The sequence below is a fragment of the Gloeophyllum trabeum genome (assembly GCF_000344685.1).
Source record: "Gloeophyllum trabeum ATCC 11539 unplaced genomic scaffold GLOTRscaffold_00006, whole genome shotgun sequence".
Lineage (NCBI taxonomy): Eukaryota > Fungi > Basidiomycota > Agaricomycetes > Gloeophyllales > Gloeophyllaceae > Gloeophyllum > Gloeophyllum trabeum.
This window is the reverse complement of record NW_006920415.1, coordinates 675,033-693,404: the sequence shown is the minus strand read 5'-3', so window position 1 is coordinate 693,404 and position 18,372 is coordinate 675,033. Positions and strand designations below refer to the sequence as shown.

At 53.4% G+C, this 18,372-nt stretch overlaps 6 protein-coding genes across 6 annotated transcripts; 5 read left to right on the top strand and 1 right to left on the bottom strand.

The window, feature by feature from the left end:
• Window positions 1-1,727: 1,727 nt before the first annotated feature.
• GLOTRDRAFT_24456 (sure-like protein) lies at window positions 1,728-2,871 on the top strand (the record flags this gene model as incomplete). The annotated part of the gene is made up of 7 exons (XM_007867303.2): window positions 1,728-1,817; window positions 1,878-2,013; window positions 2,067-2,094; window positions 2,157-2,248; window positions 2,307-2,343; window positions 2,394-2,469; window positions 2,635-2,871. Coding segments are annotated over 7 exons (696 nt in total), but the record flags the coding sequence as incomplete, so codon positions are not given.
• Window positions 2,872-5,164: 2,293 nt separating this feature from the next.
• On the top strand, window positions 5,165-7,469 carry GLOTRDRAFT_75846 (cytochrome P450; the record flags this gene model as incomplete). The annotated part of the gene is made up of 13 exons (XM_007867559.1): window positions 5,165-5,285; window positions 5,345-5,442; window positions 5,500-5,635; window positions 5,700-5,797; window positions 5,856-5,964; window positions 6,019-6,091; window positions 6,140-6,360; window positions 6,423-6,489; window positions 6,542-6,740; window positions 6,810-6,976; window positions 7,028-7,135; window positions 7,188-7,235; window positions 7,292-7,469. The coding sequence occupies 13 exons, from the start codon at window positions 5,165-5,167 to the stop codon at window positions 7,467-7,469; spliced, it is 1,623 nt and encodes a 540-aa protein (XP_007865750.1).
• Window positions 7,470-8,255: 786 nt separating this feature from the next.
• On the top strand, window positions 8,256-9,443 carry GLOTRDRAFT_41625 (sure-like protein; the record flags this gene model as incomplete). The annotated part of the gene is made up of 6 exons (XM_007867380.1): window positions 8,256-8,411; window positions 8,464-8,599; window positions 8,652-8,679; window positions 8,730-8,821; window positions 8,873-8,909; window positions 8,969-9,443. 6 exons carry the CDS (start codon window positions 8,256-8,258, stop codon window positions 9,441-9,443), a joined length of 924 nt encoding a protein of 307 aa, XP_007865571.1.
• Window positions 9,444-9,660: 217 nt separating this feature from the next.
• On the bottom strand, window positions 9,661-10,250 carry GLOTRDRAFT_128915 (uncharacterized protein; the record flags this gene model as incomplete). The annotated part of the gene is made up of 4 exons (XM_007867558.1): window positions 9,661-9,920; window positions 9,974-10,067; window positions 10,136-10,160; window positions 10,222-10,250. 4 exons carry the CDS (start codon window positions 10,248-10,250, stop codon window positions 9,661-9,663), a joined length of 408 nt encoding a protein of 135 aa, XP_007865749.1.
• A 946-nt stretch (window positions 10,251-11,196) lies between these two features.
• Window positions 11,197-14,666, top strand: GLOTRDRAFT_121188 (uncharacterized protein; the record flags this gene model as incomplete). Its single annotated transcript, XM_007867557.1, has 14 exons — window positions 11,197-11,492; window positions 11,550-11,566; window positions 11,610-11,787; window positions 11,848-12,105; window positions 12,164-12,197; window positions 12,243-12,274; window positions 12,337-12,410; window positions 12,486-12,664; window positions 12,811-12,847; window positions 12,988-13,039; window positions 13,075-13,189; window positions 13,295-13,583; window positions 13,639-14,265; window positions 14,329-14,666. 14 exons carry the CDS (start codon window positions 11,197-11,199, stop codon window positions 14,427-14,429), a joined length of 2,289 nt encoding a protein of 762 aa, XP_007865748.1. The 3' UTR covers window positions 14,430-14,666.
• Window positions 14,667-16,591: 1,925 nt separating this feature from the next.
• GLOTRDRAFT_138516 (uncharacterized protein) lies at window positions 16,592-18,183 on the top strand. Its single transcript, XM_007867556.1, has 4 exons — window positions 16,592-16,777; window positions 16,839-16,963; window positions 17,013-17,858; window positions 17,928-18,183. The coding sequence occupies exon 3, from the start codon at window positions 17,098-17,100 to the stop codon at window positions 17,734-17,736; it is 639 nt and encodes a 212-aa protein (XP_007865747.1). The 5' UTR covers window positions 16,592-16,777; window positions 16,839-16,963; window positions 17,013-17,097; the 3' UTR covers window positions 17,737-17,858; window positions 17,928-18,183.
• Window positions 18,184-18,372: the final 189 nt, after the last annotated feature.

The following is an 18,372-nucleotide window of genomic DNA, read 5'->3' as shown; positions in this document are numbered from 1 at the left end:
GGCGTCGATGGGCTTGCGTGGCCGTTGGTCGCAGCGGCGGCCTTCTTCGATGTCGAGGGCTCGCCGCCCAAGCTGGGCGACCCCCGCGATGCTTCGCGTTCGCGGTCCCGTTCTTTATCTCGTCTGAGCGACCGCGAGCTGGACGTGCTCCCATTCCGTAGCGTCTGCGGGGGCGCTGGTGGCCTGAACGGCGAGGCTGGCTGCGACGGCGGGTTGGGGAGCGTGCTGCTCGATGCTGTCGCTGGCCCGGGCATGTAGTACGGCGAGGGAACGGGGTGGGCGAGCCTCAGGCGATGGTCGTCGTCGGCAGCAACGCTTACAGGAGCCATTGCAGGCAATTAGGATCGGAATCTGGGCGCGACGACGCGAAGGATTAATTAGGAGGAACAGCTATTCGGCAAATTTGGAAGTTGGGAACCATATCCCAGCCGACCGGGGACCCACAAACCCTGTATTGGTCTTAATCAGGTCTCTCTCAGGACCGCGGTCCCGCGTGGCTCCACGAGTCTTTCGCAATGGGCTGTCTTCGACCTATGTACAGCGTCGTGTAGGCCATTCAAATTAATGAAGGCTCTTCTGTGCCCGGGTGCAATTGTTGCTAACGACCCTTGGCTTCCAATTCACCTCAAGAGTCTAAAATTTCAACGAAAGGAAAGGTCGGGGGACCGGCGTGTCCGACGATTCCCACGCTTCCATTCATTGAGTGAAGTACGATCACAGTCCATCTTAAGCTTCAAGGTTCTTGCAGCGATGCCCATCGTACCCGAGCGTTCGCTATAGATGATTCACTCCACATACCATTCACGATCTTTCAATGGGTAACCGGATCGTGATGGCAAAACCTGTCCAAGAATAGCGTAAGATAATCTAAGTAGACTAGGAATCTTGTTTGTCTGATATTCAGACTGTTTATTGCGAGCTATCTACCACACACATGTAATGTCCAGCTTAGGGCACCTCCCTCCGGACAATAAACAAGAGATTCCAAAAAAAAAAAAAAAAAAAAAAAAGACTAGGAATCAGGAATAGATCCAGGCCTGAGAAGGGTAGCTTTACGGGATATAAGTACAGCTGCGAGTGGGGCTGGGTCGTGAGTCAACGTCCTACGGATCCCTGGAATGGCTGGACTAGCCCCGAAATACTGGGGGAAAGGGGTCCCAAAAAACGGCAAGGCGGCACGCGAGGATGCATAACATCGTCCGTCCCACAGTCCCTTTGGAATGGTGACATGCATCTTCTTTTTCACTCTCTCATCAAATCCAACACTGAAGCAGAATGAGTATCACATAGCTTCCATTGCCACGGATCCAGTAAACCCTTACCAGGTATGACCTCATGCAGTCCCAAGCCCAACTAGCCCGGATCGATAATACGGAGGCTTCTTCACCTCCCGGGTGCTCTGGAGAAACCAAACCCAGACACATCACATGGCACTCACCGCTCAGCTGCACGGCAAAACCGCCGTACCCAGCACCCTAGCCTTCCCGAATAAAATACTGACGGCATGCTGATGAACGTGCGCATCTGACCATACGGCTCTTCGCAGAACGTGTCCCTCGGGACCGGAGCTAGTACAGTATCTGCAGTATAAAACCGGAAGCGTGCTGCCCATTCGAATACTGACTTGCAGCACGCCCGATCCTGCGACGTAAGTGAGAATGCACACCCCTTGGCGACACCCGCTCTTGCTCTTCCTTGCGGCCGCCCACCTGCTCAGCGGGTCCCTCGCCACGAACATCCTGCTCACGAACGACGATGGCTGGGCCGTCGCGATGATCCGTGCGCAGAACGACGCGCTCAAGGAGGCTGGATATAATGTGCGTACCTACGACTCCCGACTTGCGTAGTAATCGAATGCGGAGTGTCGCGGTGTACAGGTCGTCCTGTCTTGCCCTGCAGAGAACAAGTCCGGCACGGGATCATCCACGGCGACGCCGACGACGCTCACCGAGCCGTGCGAGTACGATACTTGCCCGACAGGCTCGCCGCCCGAGGGGTTTAACGCCAGCGATCGTAAGTGAGTTCTGAACCTTCATGAGGTAGCGTCTGAATGAGAATGCGTACAGCCACACTGAACTATGTCAACGCTTACCCGTAAGTATAACCCACTTCCTCACGGGCAGCATCTTGGGTTGATGGACCATTCTCGCATGTAGGGCAGATTCAGCGAAGTATGGAATTCAGACCCTCGGCCCCAAGTTCTTCGGGGGCAAGCCGGACTTCGTCGTGAGCGGACCTAACGTCGGAAGTGAGTAACCCAGCAGATATCGCACAAGTATCGCTGAACCCTCACCATCTACCCGCAGACAATCTAGGCAATACCGTCCAAATCTCAGGGACAGTGTAAGTGCACTAGATATGTTGATCGTCGCATCCGCTTGACCACCCTCCAGCGGCGCAGCGTGCGAAGCCGCGCTCGAAGGCGTCCCCTCCGTCTCCTTCTCCGGCTCGGGCTCCGACCTCGCCCAAGTCTCCTACACCACCCTCACCACCTCCCCCAACTCCACCGACAGCATCGCCGCGCGCCTCTACGCCTCCGCCACCGTGCGCTTCCTCTCCGCGCTGCTCGCGCCGCCGCCGCCGTACCTGCCCCCGGGCATCGTGCTCAACGTGAACTACCCATCGCTCGCGGAGTGCGCGGCCGCTGCGGACTACCAGTTCGTCTTGACGAGGATCCTGGCGGATGCGAGCGCGACGGATGTGGAGACGTGCGGGACGGACCATCTCCCGGCGGAGGGGGACGTGGTGGGCAATGGGTGCTATGTTAGTGTCAGCGTGTATAATGCGAGTACGAAGGCAGATGTGGATGCGGCGACGCAGGGGGTTGTGCTGAACCGATTCGGGGATTTCTTGACTTGTTATGATTCGTAGAAGTGTCGTCAAGGCGGCGGTATATCTAGTTCGAGAGTGCATAGACCATGGGAGGTCTCTCAGAGTCTGAAGATGGACGAGAGACCTTACATATGCCCCCAAAGCCAAGGACCGTACACCATGTCCAAACGCCGTGCTCGGATTTGCCAACGTCTGGTTCCTGGAAACTTGAGTGTTAACCACTGGTCATCGAGGTGCGCGGTGGCATGTTAGTACTCAAGATAATACTTGGAGACGTACTCGCGACATTACAAGCTTCTATGACGCCGCACTTTGAGGGGACTTGAAAGAAGAGAAGATAGATATGTCCAAGCCCAGTAACAGGTGGTTACTCATATGTAGGCTTCGCCGCAGAAGAACAGCGATCGTAATTATGTCCCGATCCGCTACCAAAACGTCCGGCTCGAAAATGGCGAGCGACGTCTTTTACGTTCGCTTGGAACGCAGTCCACAGCTGCGTCTAGTCATTCCACACTGCGGATTTGCTATCGGTGCGATCTCTGGGTGTAGGTGAACCAGGACAGGCGAGAATGGAACAGAAATTGGGAGACGCTTCATGGTATTGGGTCAGGGGGCGCTCTTATAAACCATATAGTCGCCTTCGTGCATTCGGACCTCGATGTACTGCCTTGGAAAAGAGCCAAGTCCTGAATGCGTACATGGTGAAGAACGCGGGAGTCGACGTCGTGGAGCTCCGCAAATCCCCTATCGCCTCGAATGCCGCTACACCGTATTACTCGTCATAGCTCAACTTCGAGCAAGCTCCCAGGGGAATCTTCGTGGATAGCGCAAGGTCTCTACGCGGACGTGAGGGAAGCACGGAATCTGGATGCAGCGAATGAAGCTTGAAGATCCAATTGCTTGCCTACTCGGTCGAATTAAGCGGAGACGCCATTCACAAGTCTACATATGTAGCAGCGAATATGGATGGGGTTTCGAATTTCGACTTCCGTCGTCGGCCGTCCGTTGTGAAGGTGCGGTAGACTCCAGAAGGATGTGCACAAAATTTCCTGTTCTCGCTGTACAAGCAAACCCGTGAAGACGAAGGTTAGTGGCGATTTGAAGGACACCCAGTTGCCAAACAGTGAACGTGGAGAAGACTCGATACGGGGTTTCCCAGTGGTACATGTAAGATGTGGCCATTTCGCGCTATTTCAAACGGCCGGCTTTTCAGACCCCGCGCCTGGTCGACTGCCAAAACTGGTAACGTTAACTGTTCGATGCACACATTCCAGCGATTCGGTAAATGGGGGGTTCGCGGGTACCTTCCTGTTCTTTTCTAGCGCGGCGATCGCCCTTAGACTTTTGAACTCTTGTCAGTTGATGCTCCTCCTGCCCCTAGAGTGCCACAAGCTGTACATGTGAGTGGCGTTTGTGAAGAGAACGAGCTAACAGAGGAGGCTCAAGCGCTGTGGACCGGAATGGATCCCAGAATCGCTGGTTGGTATCCAGTACAGGTCTTATCGCTTTCTTACGTTAACTCAGCGGTGGTTATGCGGCGACCAGTGCATTCCAGCTAACTGCCAAAGGGTAGCGGAAGGCCGAATCTCTTAGTATGGAGCACCTGGCAAAGGCCGCAAGGGCGGTCCTCCCACATCCTGCCGCTCCGAGAACTTGAAGGGCGCTAACGCTCTCAAAACAGCAGTTCGCTGCCCTTTGTGCCCGCACTTGCTATTCCTGGTTGTTCGGTGTTATATGATTTTGGAGCAGCATTTGTAAGTAAAAAACCTTGACTTGCGCTATTTGCAGTTAGCTGTCACCATCTCCCGATTGCAATACGAGCAGGGCCTGGGAATCGATTCACGCTATAGATAGGTTTTACTATCAATGGGCCATTCATCGCCGCACCTACCGCGCTTTCTGCCCTAGCTACCATGATATCTGTACATCCGACCATCCTCCGACCATCCGCTCTGTCTCGATGCCATGTAGCCGAGGGGATAAGCAGGCGACATATCCCCCTCCTTCAAGTTGGGCTCTTTCTCACATCCTCAATAGATCAGGCTTCTCAGACTGATGGGCCCTAGTCAGCAGGCACGTTGTCTATACGTACGTTGTTCAATGACAATAATAGCCCGCAGGGAACCTGTCGATCTCCGCATCATGAGATAGGATGTAAAGCCTGGATGTGGCGCTCCAATACGAACTGGGGCTTTGCGATCCTTGCCGCATCAAGTCTCTACCTAGCTGCACTATCTTCTGCGGAAGCAGGTGGCCTGTCCTCAAATACTGGGACAACCTGTCGGCATAGAAAACACTGCTTTCAGCAACCACTTGTGACGTTGGCCCTACCATGGTAGCATCACTGTATTGTCTGTTCGCCTTGACATTTCTATATACTGTAATCCCCCGATGGTTCCGTCGGCGCTCATCGGTTTCGCTCATACGAGGCCCGAAGCCTGAATTCTTCTTCGGTGTGCATCATCACCTGAATCTCTCCAGAACCTTCAATTTATTGCTTACGGGGGTGAAGGCAATGTGCGGCAGACCATGCGGCAAAACAATGTCGAAGTCATGTCGAAATGGGCTCAAGAATTCGGTCCAGTGTTCCGATTCAGGAGCTTGATGGGTGTAAGTACCATTGTCGCAGTATCATGTAGGCTTTCACTTACTGGTCTCCTCGCCTAGAATGATAAATTAGTTATCTATGACCCCAAGGCGCTTCAGTATGTTCTCAATACCGCAGCCTATGACTTCCCCAAGCCAGGATGGCTGAGAGCTTTCATAAAAACCATTGTAGGACCAGATATTATATGGTCGGAAGGTGAGTGCTTGGCACTCGTCGCACTCGTCACAAGGAGGCCTTCTGATGAATGTCCATTCATCAGGAGATACCCATAAAAGACACAGAAAGGTCATGTTGCCTGCCTTCGGTTACGCTGAAGCGAGGGCACTTTTCCCGGTGTTCAGATCTGTGGGCGAGACGGTACGTATGCTTAACTTCAGATACTGCACGAGGCGTTATGCCAAGGACTCAATTGCAGCTGGGTAATAAATGGCAAGAAATCATCGAAGACTGTTCGGATAACGATGGTGCGGTCATCGACGTCCACGATTGGTTGAGTCGTGCTACGCTAGATGCCATTAGCGAGGGTGAGTTAATAATGCTGGCCGTCGTTGTCGCCGACCACTGAGTGACTTCACTAGCTGCCTTTGAGATGCGGTTAGGATTGATGGACAACCAAGAAAATGAGCTCGGGGAGGTCTATAAGAACTTTAAGTGAGTGAAAGGCAGTACCAGATTCAGAGTGTCTAATGACGCTCGCAGTGCCGAATCCACTCCAGCGAGTAGACGGCTAGTGAATGCCGTCCTAGACTTCATCCCTGCCTCGCTTATCTCGCCTGTCTTCAATATCCTGCCGCTCAAGCAGGTCGTCATTCTGCAAGAGCATAAGAAGCGAGCGGATAGAGTAGCCCGTGAACTACTGTCGCAGAAGATGGAAGAACTCCGAGTGGGCAAAGGCAAGCGAGATGTTTTCAGTTTGCTCGGTGAGGCTTCAGCCCGATCCCTTAGGGCCGCATTCCTTATGGCGACTGTGTGTTGCTCACAGTCAAAGCGAACGAGTCAATGCAGCCTGAACGCCGTATGACTGAGGAAGAAATTTTGGCGCAAATGAGGTACGTCTGATATGTATGACACCTTTGCTGTTGTATTTAACCAGGGTTCCAGTACCATATTCGTGGCTGGACATGATACCACCGCCAGCACGTTGACGTGGGTCCTTTGGCTGCTCGCGAGTCACGTGGATGCGCAAAGCCGGATACGCGACGAGATAAGGCAGGCACAGTCTGCTGGCCGTGCGCGCGGCGAACATCAATTGCAGCTGAACGACATTGAGAACATGGTGTTCCTCCAAGCATTTCTCAAGGTGCGTTACTATGACTGAATTCCGGAGTCTGCTTTGTTTGGTCGGACTGACGGGCTCCTCATTCAATAGGAAACTTTGCGCTTATATCCTATAGTATTTCAGACATCTCGTGTTGCGAGTAAAGATACTGTATTACCGTTGTCCAGGGATATCGAGACTGTGGATGGACAAACTGTTCGGGAGATTCATGTTCCAGCAGGCGCGGAGATAATCGTGGCGATTGGCAGTTATAATCGGTGGGCGATCTCTATGAGCAGCGGCGTATCGCTCACTTCGTGCATTTACAGGGACAAATCTATATGGGGTGAGGATGGAGATGTCTTTAACCCTGACAGATGGTTGGAAGGGGGAGCGGCGACCAAACAAAGCGGTTCCGTCGGAGTGGTTGGAAATTTGTAGGCCATTTTCCCGTCTTGTGTGAAGACACTGAAGTTCGTTTCCATGTAGGTTGTCTTTCTCAAGCGGATCCAGGGCGTGCCTTGGCTGGCGATTTGCGTGAGTCATGTATTCAAATATGCTAGATAGTCGAAGTCTGCTAATTTTCGAAAAAGCATGGTGAAGATGCAAAGCTTCATCGTAGAACTAATTGACCGTTTCGATCTTCGACCTCAGCATCCCAAGCAGCGGGTCCGCCAGTGGGGAGACAATTTGACGTCCCCCCTTGTAGATGGAGAAGAACATAAGGGAGCGGAGTTGCACCTTATCGTTTCACTTGCGTCAAAAGACTAAGTGTCAGTAAGATGTGGGAATATTAATGTGCCTGGCTGGATATTGGCACATCGCTTGGTTCAATCCCTGGTACTAGTGTATGCATGTCACATGTGCAGAGACATGGACTGTCACCTCCTTGTTGACTCCCCTCAGCGGTAATGTCTTATGAAATTTCTCTTTACACGTCACAGAGGAACAACTCTAGCGCTACCGGACAAAGCAGTCACCGCTCTCCAATAATAATTCCCTGCGGACTGCGAGTACTACCTCTTGCCAGAGGCGTGACGCCGGGAGCATTCCCCGCCGTGACGGCTAAGCTTGACGTACAGGCTGTCCTTGCTACAACGGCTAGGCTCTGGTATGCAAATCTTGTACATGCTGAAGGCACAGTGTATTGTCGCAGCAGCGCAGAGAATCAGACGAAGATTGAACGAACGAATTGATACACGCATATGCAGGCGCAATATTTGTTGTACATGTTTGCGGATGTGGCTACAGAGTCGAGAATCTATGTAAGTTCCAACAGTGTGCCCTTATCATGTCCCAGGGTAGGCCCAAGAAGCCCCCACGGGGAGTATTTATAAGGACTTGGGCGCCACAAGGATTCCCCTTCAAGTTGGGACCCACCCCGGGCCGCCATCCTCAAACTATACACAATGGAAGCAAGGACCCTCAGGCTTGCCTAGTTAGATTCGCGAACGTGCGTCCCAGAAGTGGTGGAGCACAATGTAACCTCTGGACATTTATATCCGAACAGAAGCTCATAAAAGGCATTCACCAGGCCCTGCAAGGTAGGCGACTGCGATGCGGTTCTCCACTCTCGCCAGCTGTCTAGCTGCGTTCGCGGTGTCTACGAATGCGAGGTGGCCCTTCTACAACGTCGTGCTCACCAACGACGATGGCTGGGCTGTAGCCATGATCCGCGCGCAAAATGAAGCTCTCAAGGCCGCAGGATACGATGTGATTCGACGCGTTACTTCGCTTTAGATCTGACGATCGAAATGTTTCGTAGGTCGTGCTTTCTTGCCCCTCCCAGAACGAGTCTGGGACCGGTTCAACGACGGCTGCTCCGACGGTGCTGAACATTACGTGCGAGTACGATACTTGCGCGGTCGGTTCACCTCCGGAAGGATTTAACGCTAGTGACCGTGCGTCTAATCAGTCTTCAATTCATATGCTTTCAATCTATACCTCGATTAGCGCGATTGAACTACGTCAATGCGTACCCGTAAGACTGACCCTGTACTCTACCATGTTCTCTCCTTAGCATATTCGCAGCGTCGACTCAATCCGCTATGGCATCCAGACGCTAGCACCTAAGTTCTTCGGGGCGAAGCCCGAATTTGTCGTCAGCGGCCCCAATGTTGGAAGTGAGCCCAGTTGGCCCCCGTGGTAAAAGTCAAGCTAATCAAATTCTCCAGATAACCTTGGATCTGCCGTGACCGGCTCGGGCACAGTGTGAGCCAGTTTCCCTTTGCACGGCGTATACCTATCTTCACATTCGTAACTTCTATCAGCGGCGCAGCATGTGAGGCAGCCAAGGAAGGCATTCCCTCGGTAGCCTTCTCCGGCGACACTCTCCAGCAAATATCCTACACGACCCTCGAGTCAGAGCCAACCTCACAATACACCCAGGCGGCCGAAATATACTCCCAGCTCACAGTCAAATTCACGCGCGCCCTTCTCGCGCTGCCCGGCACCATCCTCCCAACTGGGATCTCCGTTAACGTGAACTACCCGTCGATCACCAACTGCACCAGTGTCGACGACTACAAGTTCGTGCTGACCAGGATCACGGAGGACGCGGATGCGACGGACGTATTTCAGTGCGGGAGCGTGCACCTACCGCAGGAGACAGGTGTGGTGAGGGGTGAGGGGTGTTATGCGAGCGTGAGCGTGTTTGACGCGAACACGAAGGCGGACGTGGATGCGGGGACGCAGGCGTTCGTGCGGGACAAATTGTTTGGGCTATTGACTTGTTATGACGGGTGATACACGTAGGGAAACGAAGATTCTGGGGTTGAAATTTTGAATCGACATTGGCGGTAGCACCTAGGTTGGGCGAGAGGCTCGATTGTACGATGTGTATGTAAGCTGGGAGAGCCTGGAGGTCTTGTTGGAGGCTCCTGATGGGCTCGTTGACGGCCTGTAAGAGTCTAATCGCGCAGCAGCCTCAGAGCTCTGTGATGGCACGCGGACAGAGGCCCACCTACATGTCATGACAAGGCCCTGGCATGACATATCCGCAGAAGGCATGGAAGACCGTGGCTCGGATCTCCAGCCTTTCAGTCTTGTGCAGACCCTCATCGGTCAATTTGTGAGGCAAGCTCAGGATTAACAGGCCCCTCGCGAGTACCGCAGGGTGTATGTCCAAAAGTGTCAGATGAATGCGCACATCCGCCTTCTTGGAAGGATCTAACTTCCTGAATTGGCGATGGATGTCGATGAAGGTCCCATACGCATGGCGAGCTGTCATAGGCATTAGAGTTGCTCGCAAGGACGGGCCTCTTGGCAATACCTACCGTCGCCGACGCCCCCGAATAAGAAGGACAGAGAGGGTTTCGGTTGGAGATCAATGCGCCCATTTGAGTGCTTGTCCCATCCTTCAAGGAGGGACTTATAGAATCATTGCCGATCTGTAGGTAGTGACCAAAGTTGATGAGATGCAGAGGTGGTGGTCTGACCTTGTAATATTCCAGAGTGGGATCGCTGAGATGGAAAATCAGATCCAATGTTCCAACATAGCCGGCACCCCAGAAGGCTGGCTTACGGGCATTTCTTGAAGATGGGCAAATCCATGAACCTTCCGCGGTCTTGGCAGGGTCGGATCCTCTCGCAGTTGCTGGTAAATGACATCATATTGCCTGCAGTTAGTCGCGGCTAGCGAGTCTGGGTGTCTCTTCGCCAGCCCCTTCAGCTGCGCGACGACGTTCCATCAACCTGGTCCCGAGAGATGCTGCCATTCGTGACACCCTGGCATGGAGCTTTCGCGTATCTCGCACGGAGTCGGAGACACATATCCAGGTTTTGAGGCCGGACCTCGTTCTTGGTCGTATCGTAGATGAGAGCCCAAGATCGAGCGATCGCAGCGAGGCACTCCTTGTATTTGCCCTGCTCGTACAATGCCCAGGCTAAGTTGAATGGGTATATGGGACATTTCGGATCGATCTTCTCTGCCTATAGATTCGAGGTCAGTATCATATGACAATTCTCCATGTAAATATTATATGTCGACCTCTTCGTGCCGCTCTTGCGCGCTGAGCAAGAGAATGAGTCAGCTCGCCGATGTCTTGCAGGAAGATTACGGACTGAATAAAAAGTACTATCTTGAACATCCATTACCGTCTGCTTTCGCTCGTTCCGCGGCCGGTGAATCAATCGTGGCCATGGTTTTCAAGAATTGGGTGCAAAGTGCTTCAGAGCCGCTCTTATACCCGGTCTCTGAATCAGGCAGGGAGTATCATGTCTTCTTCATTTCACAAAAAGAACGCCACACTGCTGCCACACTACATCCGCGCTGGGCTTCTGTCTTACTTTATTGTGATAGAGGACTAAACAAGGACCAAAGACTGCCGGCACCGAGCGAGGCCATTACAAGGTTGATCGCACCGCCACCTCTCCAGCTGCTAAAAATAGCACAACCTCCCAGCCGCACGAGTTTGTTCCTGGCAGACATCATCGACATGGATATCGTAGCTGAAGGTGTATTCTTGTCCGCCATCTTTGATACTCCCTTGCGACCGCCATGACGAGCAGCAAGACAGAACGGGCGGCTGAGTTCCCTCACGACCTTCACCCAGCCGTGAAGCTTGTACCAGCATCTGAACGCAGCGCGCTGCCGTTCTTGAAGGCGACGCACGCAAGACTCGTCGATACTAGGACACCAGGGAAAGAAAATCAGCATTATAAGTGGCGCGCGAGGGATCATCGCAAAGGGAGGCACCAGCAATACGCACCTAAGAGCTCGAAACCTGATAGGAGGAGAATGGGATGGAGGAAGCTCGGTAGGATGCTGGTCCTGGAATACTGGAATATCAGCTGGTGCGTCGTTCTGCATAAGGTGATCCAATGACCAAATTTGAAGTTATATTACGTTAGGTGGATAGCAGTTGTGCGTGAGCATAGGCATGCCGACTGATCATCTCCTGACGCCTGAAGAACGTCAGCTCTTCACCCTCGGAAGCGTCGTGTGGTGTGTGAACGGCTTCGTCGTCTACCTACCCTACCTCTACACCACGATCGAACCTAACCCTGTATCCGGGGGATGGACCGCCTGGGTAGGCGCGACAATATTCACCATGGCGTCAGTCTTACTGATATGGGAAGCGTGGAACAGGTGAGTGCTATCCTCGCGCAAGAGGACTATTATTCCATACTGATTTGATTCTCGACGCAGGTCTAACACAGTGTACTTCGGCTGGGGGATCGAACGACTGCTGCAACACCACCCGCTGCATGTCGAGAATACCGGAACGTATAACGACTGCGCTGAACTAGAGCAAGGCAGCAGAGACGGATCGTCCACGACGCTGCCAGCCCCTCCGGGGCAGAGGAAGTGGATATGGTGGACGACTGACTCGAAATACTGGCGCGAACTGGGGTTTCTCGCGGGCTTTGCGCAGCTGTGCGCCGCGACCATCTTCTGGATCAGCGGGTAGGCTGTCGTGGTGCTTTTCGTCATGTCGGTACACTTATGGGTGGTGATAATACAGATTCACAGCGCTACCCGAGATCCAGGACGCGATAGTGAGTAGCACACCGTTGCTGAATGGCGTGTTTTGGACCCCGCAGGTTGTCGGCGGCAGCGGCTTTATTATCAGCTCGTGCGTGACAGACTCCCTAGTCTTCATTCATGATTTCATGTATCGATCAACTCTCTTTGCAGCGTGCTTTACATGTTAGAAACGCAGACCAGGTGGTATCGCCCCAACGTCAGTGACCTGGGCTGGCAAATCGGATGTGCGTGCTGGGCCCCCCATTTCGTACGCTTGGCCCACTGACGTTCCTCCCATGATACAGTCTGGAATTTCATAGGCGCAATGGGCTTCACGCTCTGCGGCATCTTCGGGTACTCCGCGAAACACTGGCGGCAGTACCAGAGCGCGCTGTCGACGTTCTGGGGCAGCTGGGCATTCCTGATTGGCTCGGTCATGCAGTGGTATGAGGCGGTCAATGCTGTGGAGCCCGTCGTTCCAGCCGAGGAGAAGGGGAAGGTTGGGTAGTTGTACGAGTGAGCCAGGGTTAGGATTACGGAGGTGTATCGAGTTTCTGTTCTGTTCATTAATGTGTATGTATACCCTGAGGGTCTTGCAAGATATGATGTACAACCACGTCCTAATATCTTATTTCGAATGGCTAGACAGAAGACGGAGAACAGAAGACGGGCAGGACAGATGGTAAGCATAGTGGCATGGCTCCCGACCCTGGGAGCTCGGATCACCCGACATCTTCCGGACCTTACGAGGACCTGATTACACCTACCTTTGTCAACCTGGGATAACGTCTCCCCTTCGAATGTTGTGCGGATGCATGACAGGATTCATACGTGAGTTGCGGTCGCAACACGGCACGCCATCACCGGCCCATTTGTGCGTCGATGCCTCGAGCTGCACCTGATTCACAGCCCCGTCCGCCTGCAGGTCCCCGGCCTGCAGCCTTATCCGCTTCTCTTCCAGGCTATATATGTAAGGTATGACATACATCCGAATCCCGAAGGGCGCTCGCAACTCCCAAGGCGGGTATGTATACCGCTACCGTAATTGCCTGCAAGTTATAAGCCGCGCAAGCCTGTGCGCCCTCAGGCCGGCCACACTACTATTGTATTTGGCTTGACGATTCTCCAGACTCAGCGTAGGAGCTCGAGCATGGCTGCCCGCGACTTCTTCAAGCATACTTGGCCGGCATGGCTCTTGGCCATGGTCTCCGCGGCCCTCCTGTACGGGGTGTGCTTCGAGACCCCCAACGGCGACAAGAGCATGTACATCGTCAAGCTCAATGTGGACTACCCCCAAGATGCAGTCTACCCCGACGTCCATGGGCACGGCTGGATAAACATCCTGGGATACTGCAGGAACTTCACTAACTGGCACCACTACAAATTCTGCGAGGGCCCCATGGTGGGGTTCAACTTGAGTACGTCCATTAACCCAGGCCTAGTCGCCCGTATTGACCGTGCTGCCCCCTTCAGAGAATTCGGAGCTCGTGGACGGCGACATAAGCAGGGGGGCCAGTGACTTCAATATTATTCCCCAGCACATGATGTTCGTCCTGGGCGTCTTCCACGTCCTCGCCATGGCCCTCGCGCCCATCCCCGCGCTTGTCGGGTTCGCCGCCGGCCTGCGCGGCTCCTGCTTCGGGCTGGCGGCGGCGCCGTTCAATGCCGTCGCCGCTGCGCTTGCGTCGGTATTCCTCCTTGTCGCAATGATCTATGATTTCCTCATGGTCAAGGAGGCGAAGAAGCACGCGGCGCAGTGGCAGAGCGCGACGGTCCACGCTCACCAGGGCGCCACGCCATGGGTCGTGATGCTTGCGTGGCTCATGATGATGGCGGCCACTGTGCTGTTCTCGAGGGCATGGTATGTGAGCCGGAAGGCTAAGGCTCGAGCGCAGTCCGAGTCGGCGAGGGCGCTCACCCCGCCACAGACGGTCTACGCGGGTCCCTCAACCTCGGTTGCCCACGCCATTGTGCTGCACCCCGCTGCGGACTTTAAGGGCGGTGACTTCAAGGTCGACTCGGAGCAGGGATATCTCCCAGAATATGATGACAGTAAAGTCGCTGAAAAGGCCCAAATGGCAGAATTCGAGGACAAAGCTGGTAAGTGTCGAGCTAGATCGAACGTGCTTCATATGTTCTCCCGCTGATTTACCGTCTACGTAGATCTCCAGAGGTTGTCCTCAGGCGACTCCAAAGCCAGTAGCATCCACGAGCCTCTGCCTCGCTATGAGGAGACTCCACTGGAGACGTCGGGCACGATCTGAACCATTTGGTAACGAATTGACTGGTTTATTCTGCTCAGGGCTCGAGGGACAAAGCATGACGAAGTACGTAGAAAGATCTATCATTGAAGGACATTCTACTTGGTGCCCGGGCATTCGTGCATGGTTTGACCATGTGTGAATTCATGTCGCGATGCATTCAGTTGTACCAGTAATTGTGATGTTCTTTGCTATATGCGCGTTTGATGAAAAAGGTTAGGGAAGGTGATTCTGTCGAAACCGAAAAGAACCGAATACAGCTTGCGGCTCTGACTCTCTCAATCGCTGATGGCATGCCAAACAGGGTAGGTGCCACACCACTGCGAGACGCAACGTCCGCTTACAGTCGTTTGCATATGAAACCGAAAATCGGGTTTCCGTGAGCATTGTTTGTTCGAGCCAAATATACCCATATGCAGTAATGCGAGATGGCTTCTTGTGACTGCGTGACTGTCAGATCGCATTCATCGACGTCTCGAACTTGAAGTATCGACTGGCTGGTACCATGGTTCACCTCACTCGACAACTACGTGAACGTATCATTGTCTGGCGCCATGAGCAAAACAAGACACTCTGAGTGATTTCTGAGCTTGCAGGATGCAGCATAAGCACAGTCTTCGAAGTTCTCCGACTCTACACGGAATACGGCACAGTCATCAACCCGAATGCTAGACCTCGAGGCCGGCCGCGCACTCTGGACATGCAGGATTGAACTTCGTGCGATCAGTTATTGAGGGAGAGCCTGCTATCTACCTTGATGAGCTACGAGATCGAGTCTACAACAGACTACACAGCACATGCAGTTTGTCAGCCTGAGGGCGGGCTGCAGTCTACAGAGTCACACAGTCACAAGAAGCCATCTCGCATTACTGCATATGGGTATATTTGGCTCGAACAAACAATGCTCACGGAAACCCGATTTTCGGTTTCATATGCAAACGACTGTATTGCCGAGCCAATGGCAGCAGTTCATGATTGACTGACGTATGAGGCGTCTTGGCATGAACATATGTACCAGATCTTTTCGGTGAGTAGGGGTGCTCAATAATTAATCGTTTGGATCATTTGTGCAGCAACCCAAAACGGTCAGACGTCGTCCAAAAACGACGAGCAAAAGTAAAGTGACCGACGGGAATTATTCAAAGCACCCATATCGTTCGCGGTCGCTCGCGCATACAATCTCACGGTAAGTGGGGTTTGACAGCCGTTTGCAGTTCGATGGGCCCGTTTCTTGAAAATCATTTACAGTCGGACCATGTCGGAGAGGTGAATTCAAGTCCGCAGGACCCCAATATCAGACCATTTGGACTTCTTTTAATTCCTGGGACGTCCCTGGCACCATGTCCGACACACTCCGACTATATGTGATTCTCTGAAGTGATGGCCTAACGATCTGCAAGCGGCTGGAAAAGGGACGGCAAATGCAGTTCATTGAGTCCATCTTTGTTGCGCAGCGGATTTGGCAGTGAGCTTGTTTTGGATTTCCTGCACAAACGATCGATCCGAACAATCAGTTGTTGAGCACCCCTAGGGTCCTCTTGCGCTCGAATACTGGTCCCAGCCGCTCGCCAAGTCCACCCCGACGCTCCTGCCGATGCACGACTTTGAGCCGGACCCAATAATGACCGAGAGAGCCGCGATCGGCCAGGAGGATGGCCGCTACGCTGCCCCGATCATCGAGGCTGGTTCGAGTTCGAGGGGAGGTGGTACATGTGGGTCGCGGACTGTGTCCGCCCCAGACGCTGGGGGACAAGTATCTCGGATCTTATATCCGTGAGCCCCCTCCTGGTGTCCAGCCTCCTCCGGGGACCGGGGTGAGTCATCGTCATTGCGCTGTTGTCAGGTCAAGTACTAATTAAGCGTGCTTAGGCGTGGCATCGGGCTCGGGACTACGTGAAAGAGCACTATAAGCCGAACCCAACTCTCTTCGTGAGTATATGCGCAGAGATCATGTTCACGCCGAGGGCAAATCTCTGATTCGCATGCGAACATGCACCTCGCAGGACCGCTACGCGATAGAGTGCAGCACTCTCGAGATGGATGGCTACCCGGCCCTGCCCTCCAACCCCTTCGGCACTCCGCTCCAATTCGCGGCCTTCAACAGAGACTACCTGAGATTCAAGCCGAGAGACGTCGGTACTGAATCTCCGTTGTTTACCATGTCTCGAGGTTCTTCGATGGGGTGGTAGATGCACTGAAGGATATGGGCGACAAAATTACGATCGAGATCATGCAATGACTTGCATTGGCGAGGTGATCACTGACCTCCCGAAGCTTACTGCTGGGCGAATGGAGGACCGGCCGACTCACTTCCCGAGGGCGTACTCGAGGATGTGGCTCAGTAATGTCCCGTAGGTTTGACTAGAGCCCTTTCGGAGACCCATCGCGCTGATTGAAAGTTCGGCAAAGCAGAGACTACACAGGTGGGATCCTGAATGCAGCTATATGAACTCTCCCTAGCTTGGAAAACATCCCGGAAGCTTTCGTGGCGTTCCACTGCTTGCTCAACGGGATTGCTTTTAGGTCTATCGCCACAAGTAGGTTCGCCTGAGCCAACACATCCAATTATCTAACATCCTACTATAGTTACACTCTTCTACATCCCCGCGATGTCCCCCGCTTCCTGGGCTGCCGATTTGTGGGGACCGGTCCTCTGACGGACGTCGTGCGGATGGCTCCCCTGCAGTACCCTCTACCCCTCGACAAGCTCGCCAGGCGAGAGGAACTGATTATTTGGTTGACCTGGGTTCTCTTCTGTACGTTGGCGAACGGTATCCCGCTCGATATGCCTCGTCGTATCAACCTCCCGAACAATCTCGGCGCATTCGTAGGCCTGCTGGTTCATCTGCAGAAAGTTGGTTTTCCGTCCCATTGGATTGCGGATTTCATCGCGACTATCCTCGCGGATGATATAACTACGAACATTCGTCCTTACCTTGAGCGATTGCCGATTCCCATTACGGAGGTCCGCAGGCGGGAGGAGCACAGGAAGACGGACCTTCTGCCCTGGCATGCGGATTTTGAAGTGATTATCGCCAGCTGCCCCCAGGCACTCCCGTTCTCCTTGAGGCTGCCGAGTGCTTTCCCTACCTTCGCTGATATACGGACGTACAAAGCCACTGGCCTGAAAGTCGTCGATACGAGGAAACACAAGTTCGTGCGGTATTGGGCAAAGCTGGCTTCGCCGCACGTAGCGGTCGTGGGCTTACTGTTCTACAAACCGTCGCCGGAGTACGAGGCAGAAGATATTGCACATCAAATCGGCTTGGTCCTCAAAGAAGATGCGTTGCCGCGCTGCAGATTCTCTTGAGTCAGGAGAGGGCTGCCTTGAGTGCGGAGAGGTTGATTGGCGGATGGATATGCGGAGGTAAGAGAAGATGAGAGACGAGGGCTGGGAGATGGCTGCTTACATGACTGACATTGCGGTTGCTGGTACGTCCGCTTTGCTTGAACACTGAATATCTGTATTGATCCGACTTACATATCGTCTGCATACGTTAGCTACAGAGCCCGTCAGGGTCAGGGTTTGTAAGGAAATCTGAGGAGAACAGAGTCGCATGTCACACTCCTTTCCTCGGCATGAGTTCGTATGTTTTGGCTGATCAGATAGGTGAACCCTCAAGTAAAGGAACAAGTCTAAAAAGGATTCCAATCTTTCCTGCTTAAGCTGTAAGCTCACCACTATGCTCATATCTCCCGCCAGCTGTTCCAAGTCGTCTGGTAAGGTTTTCTGTGGCACGTTTCAGGCGCTTCCAACAGCTCAAAGTTCCTCTACCTGGTCGTCGAGGAATCGAGCTGCGACGAGAGCATCTTTATTCCCATCATCTATGTAGACTGTTGCCGTTCACCTGGTCAGTCAGCACTGAAAGATCACGGGCCTCGCAGATGAAATTTGAGTCGAATGAACTCAGAACTGATCATGAAGGACTGCTGTCAACTCAATGTC

Coding starts and splice junctions, on each gene's coding strand:
- GLOTRDRAFT_138516 (XM_007867556.1), top strand. CDS start 17,098: ATGGCTCCCCTGCAGTACCCTCTACCCCTCGACAAGCTCGCCAGGCGA.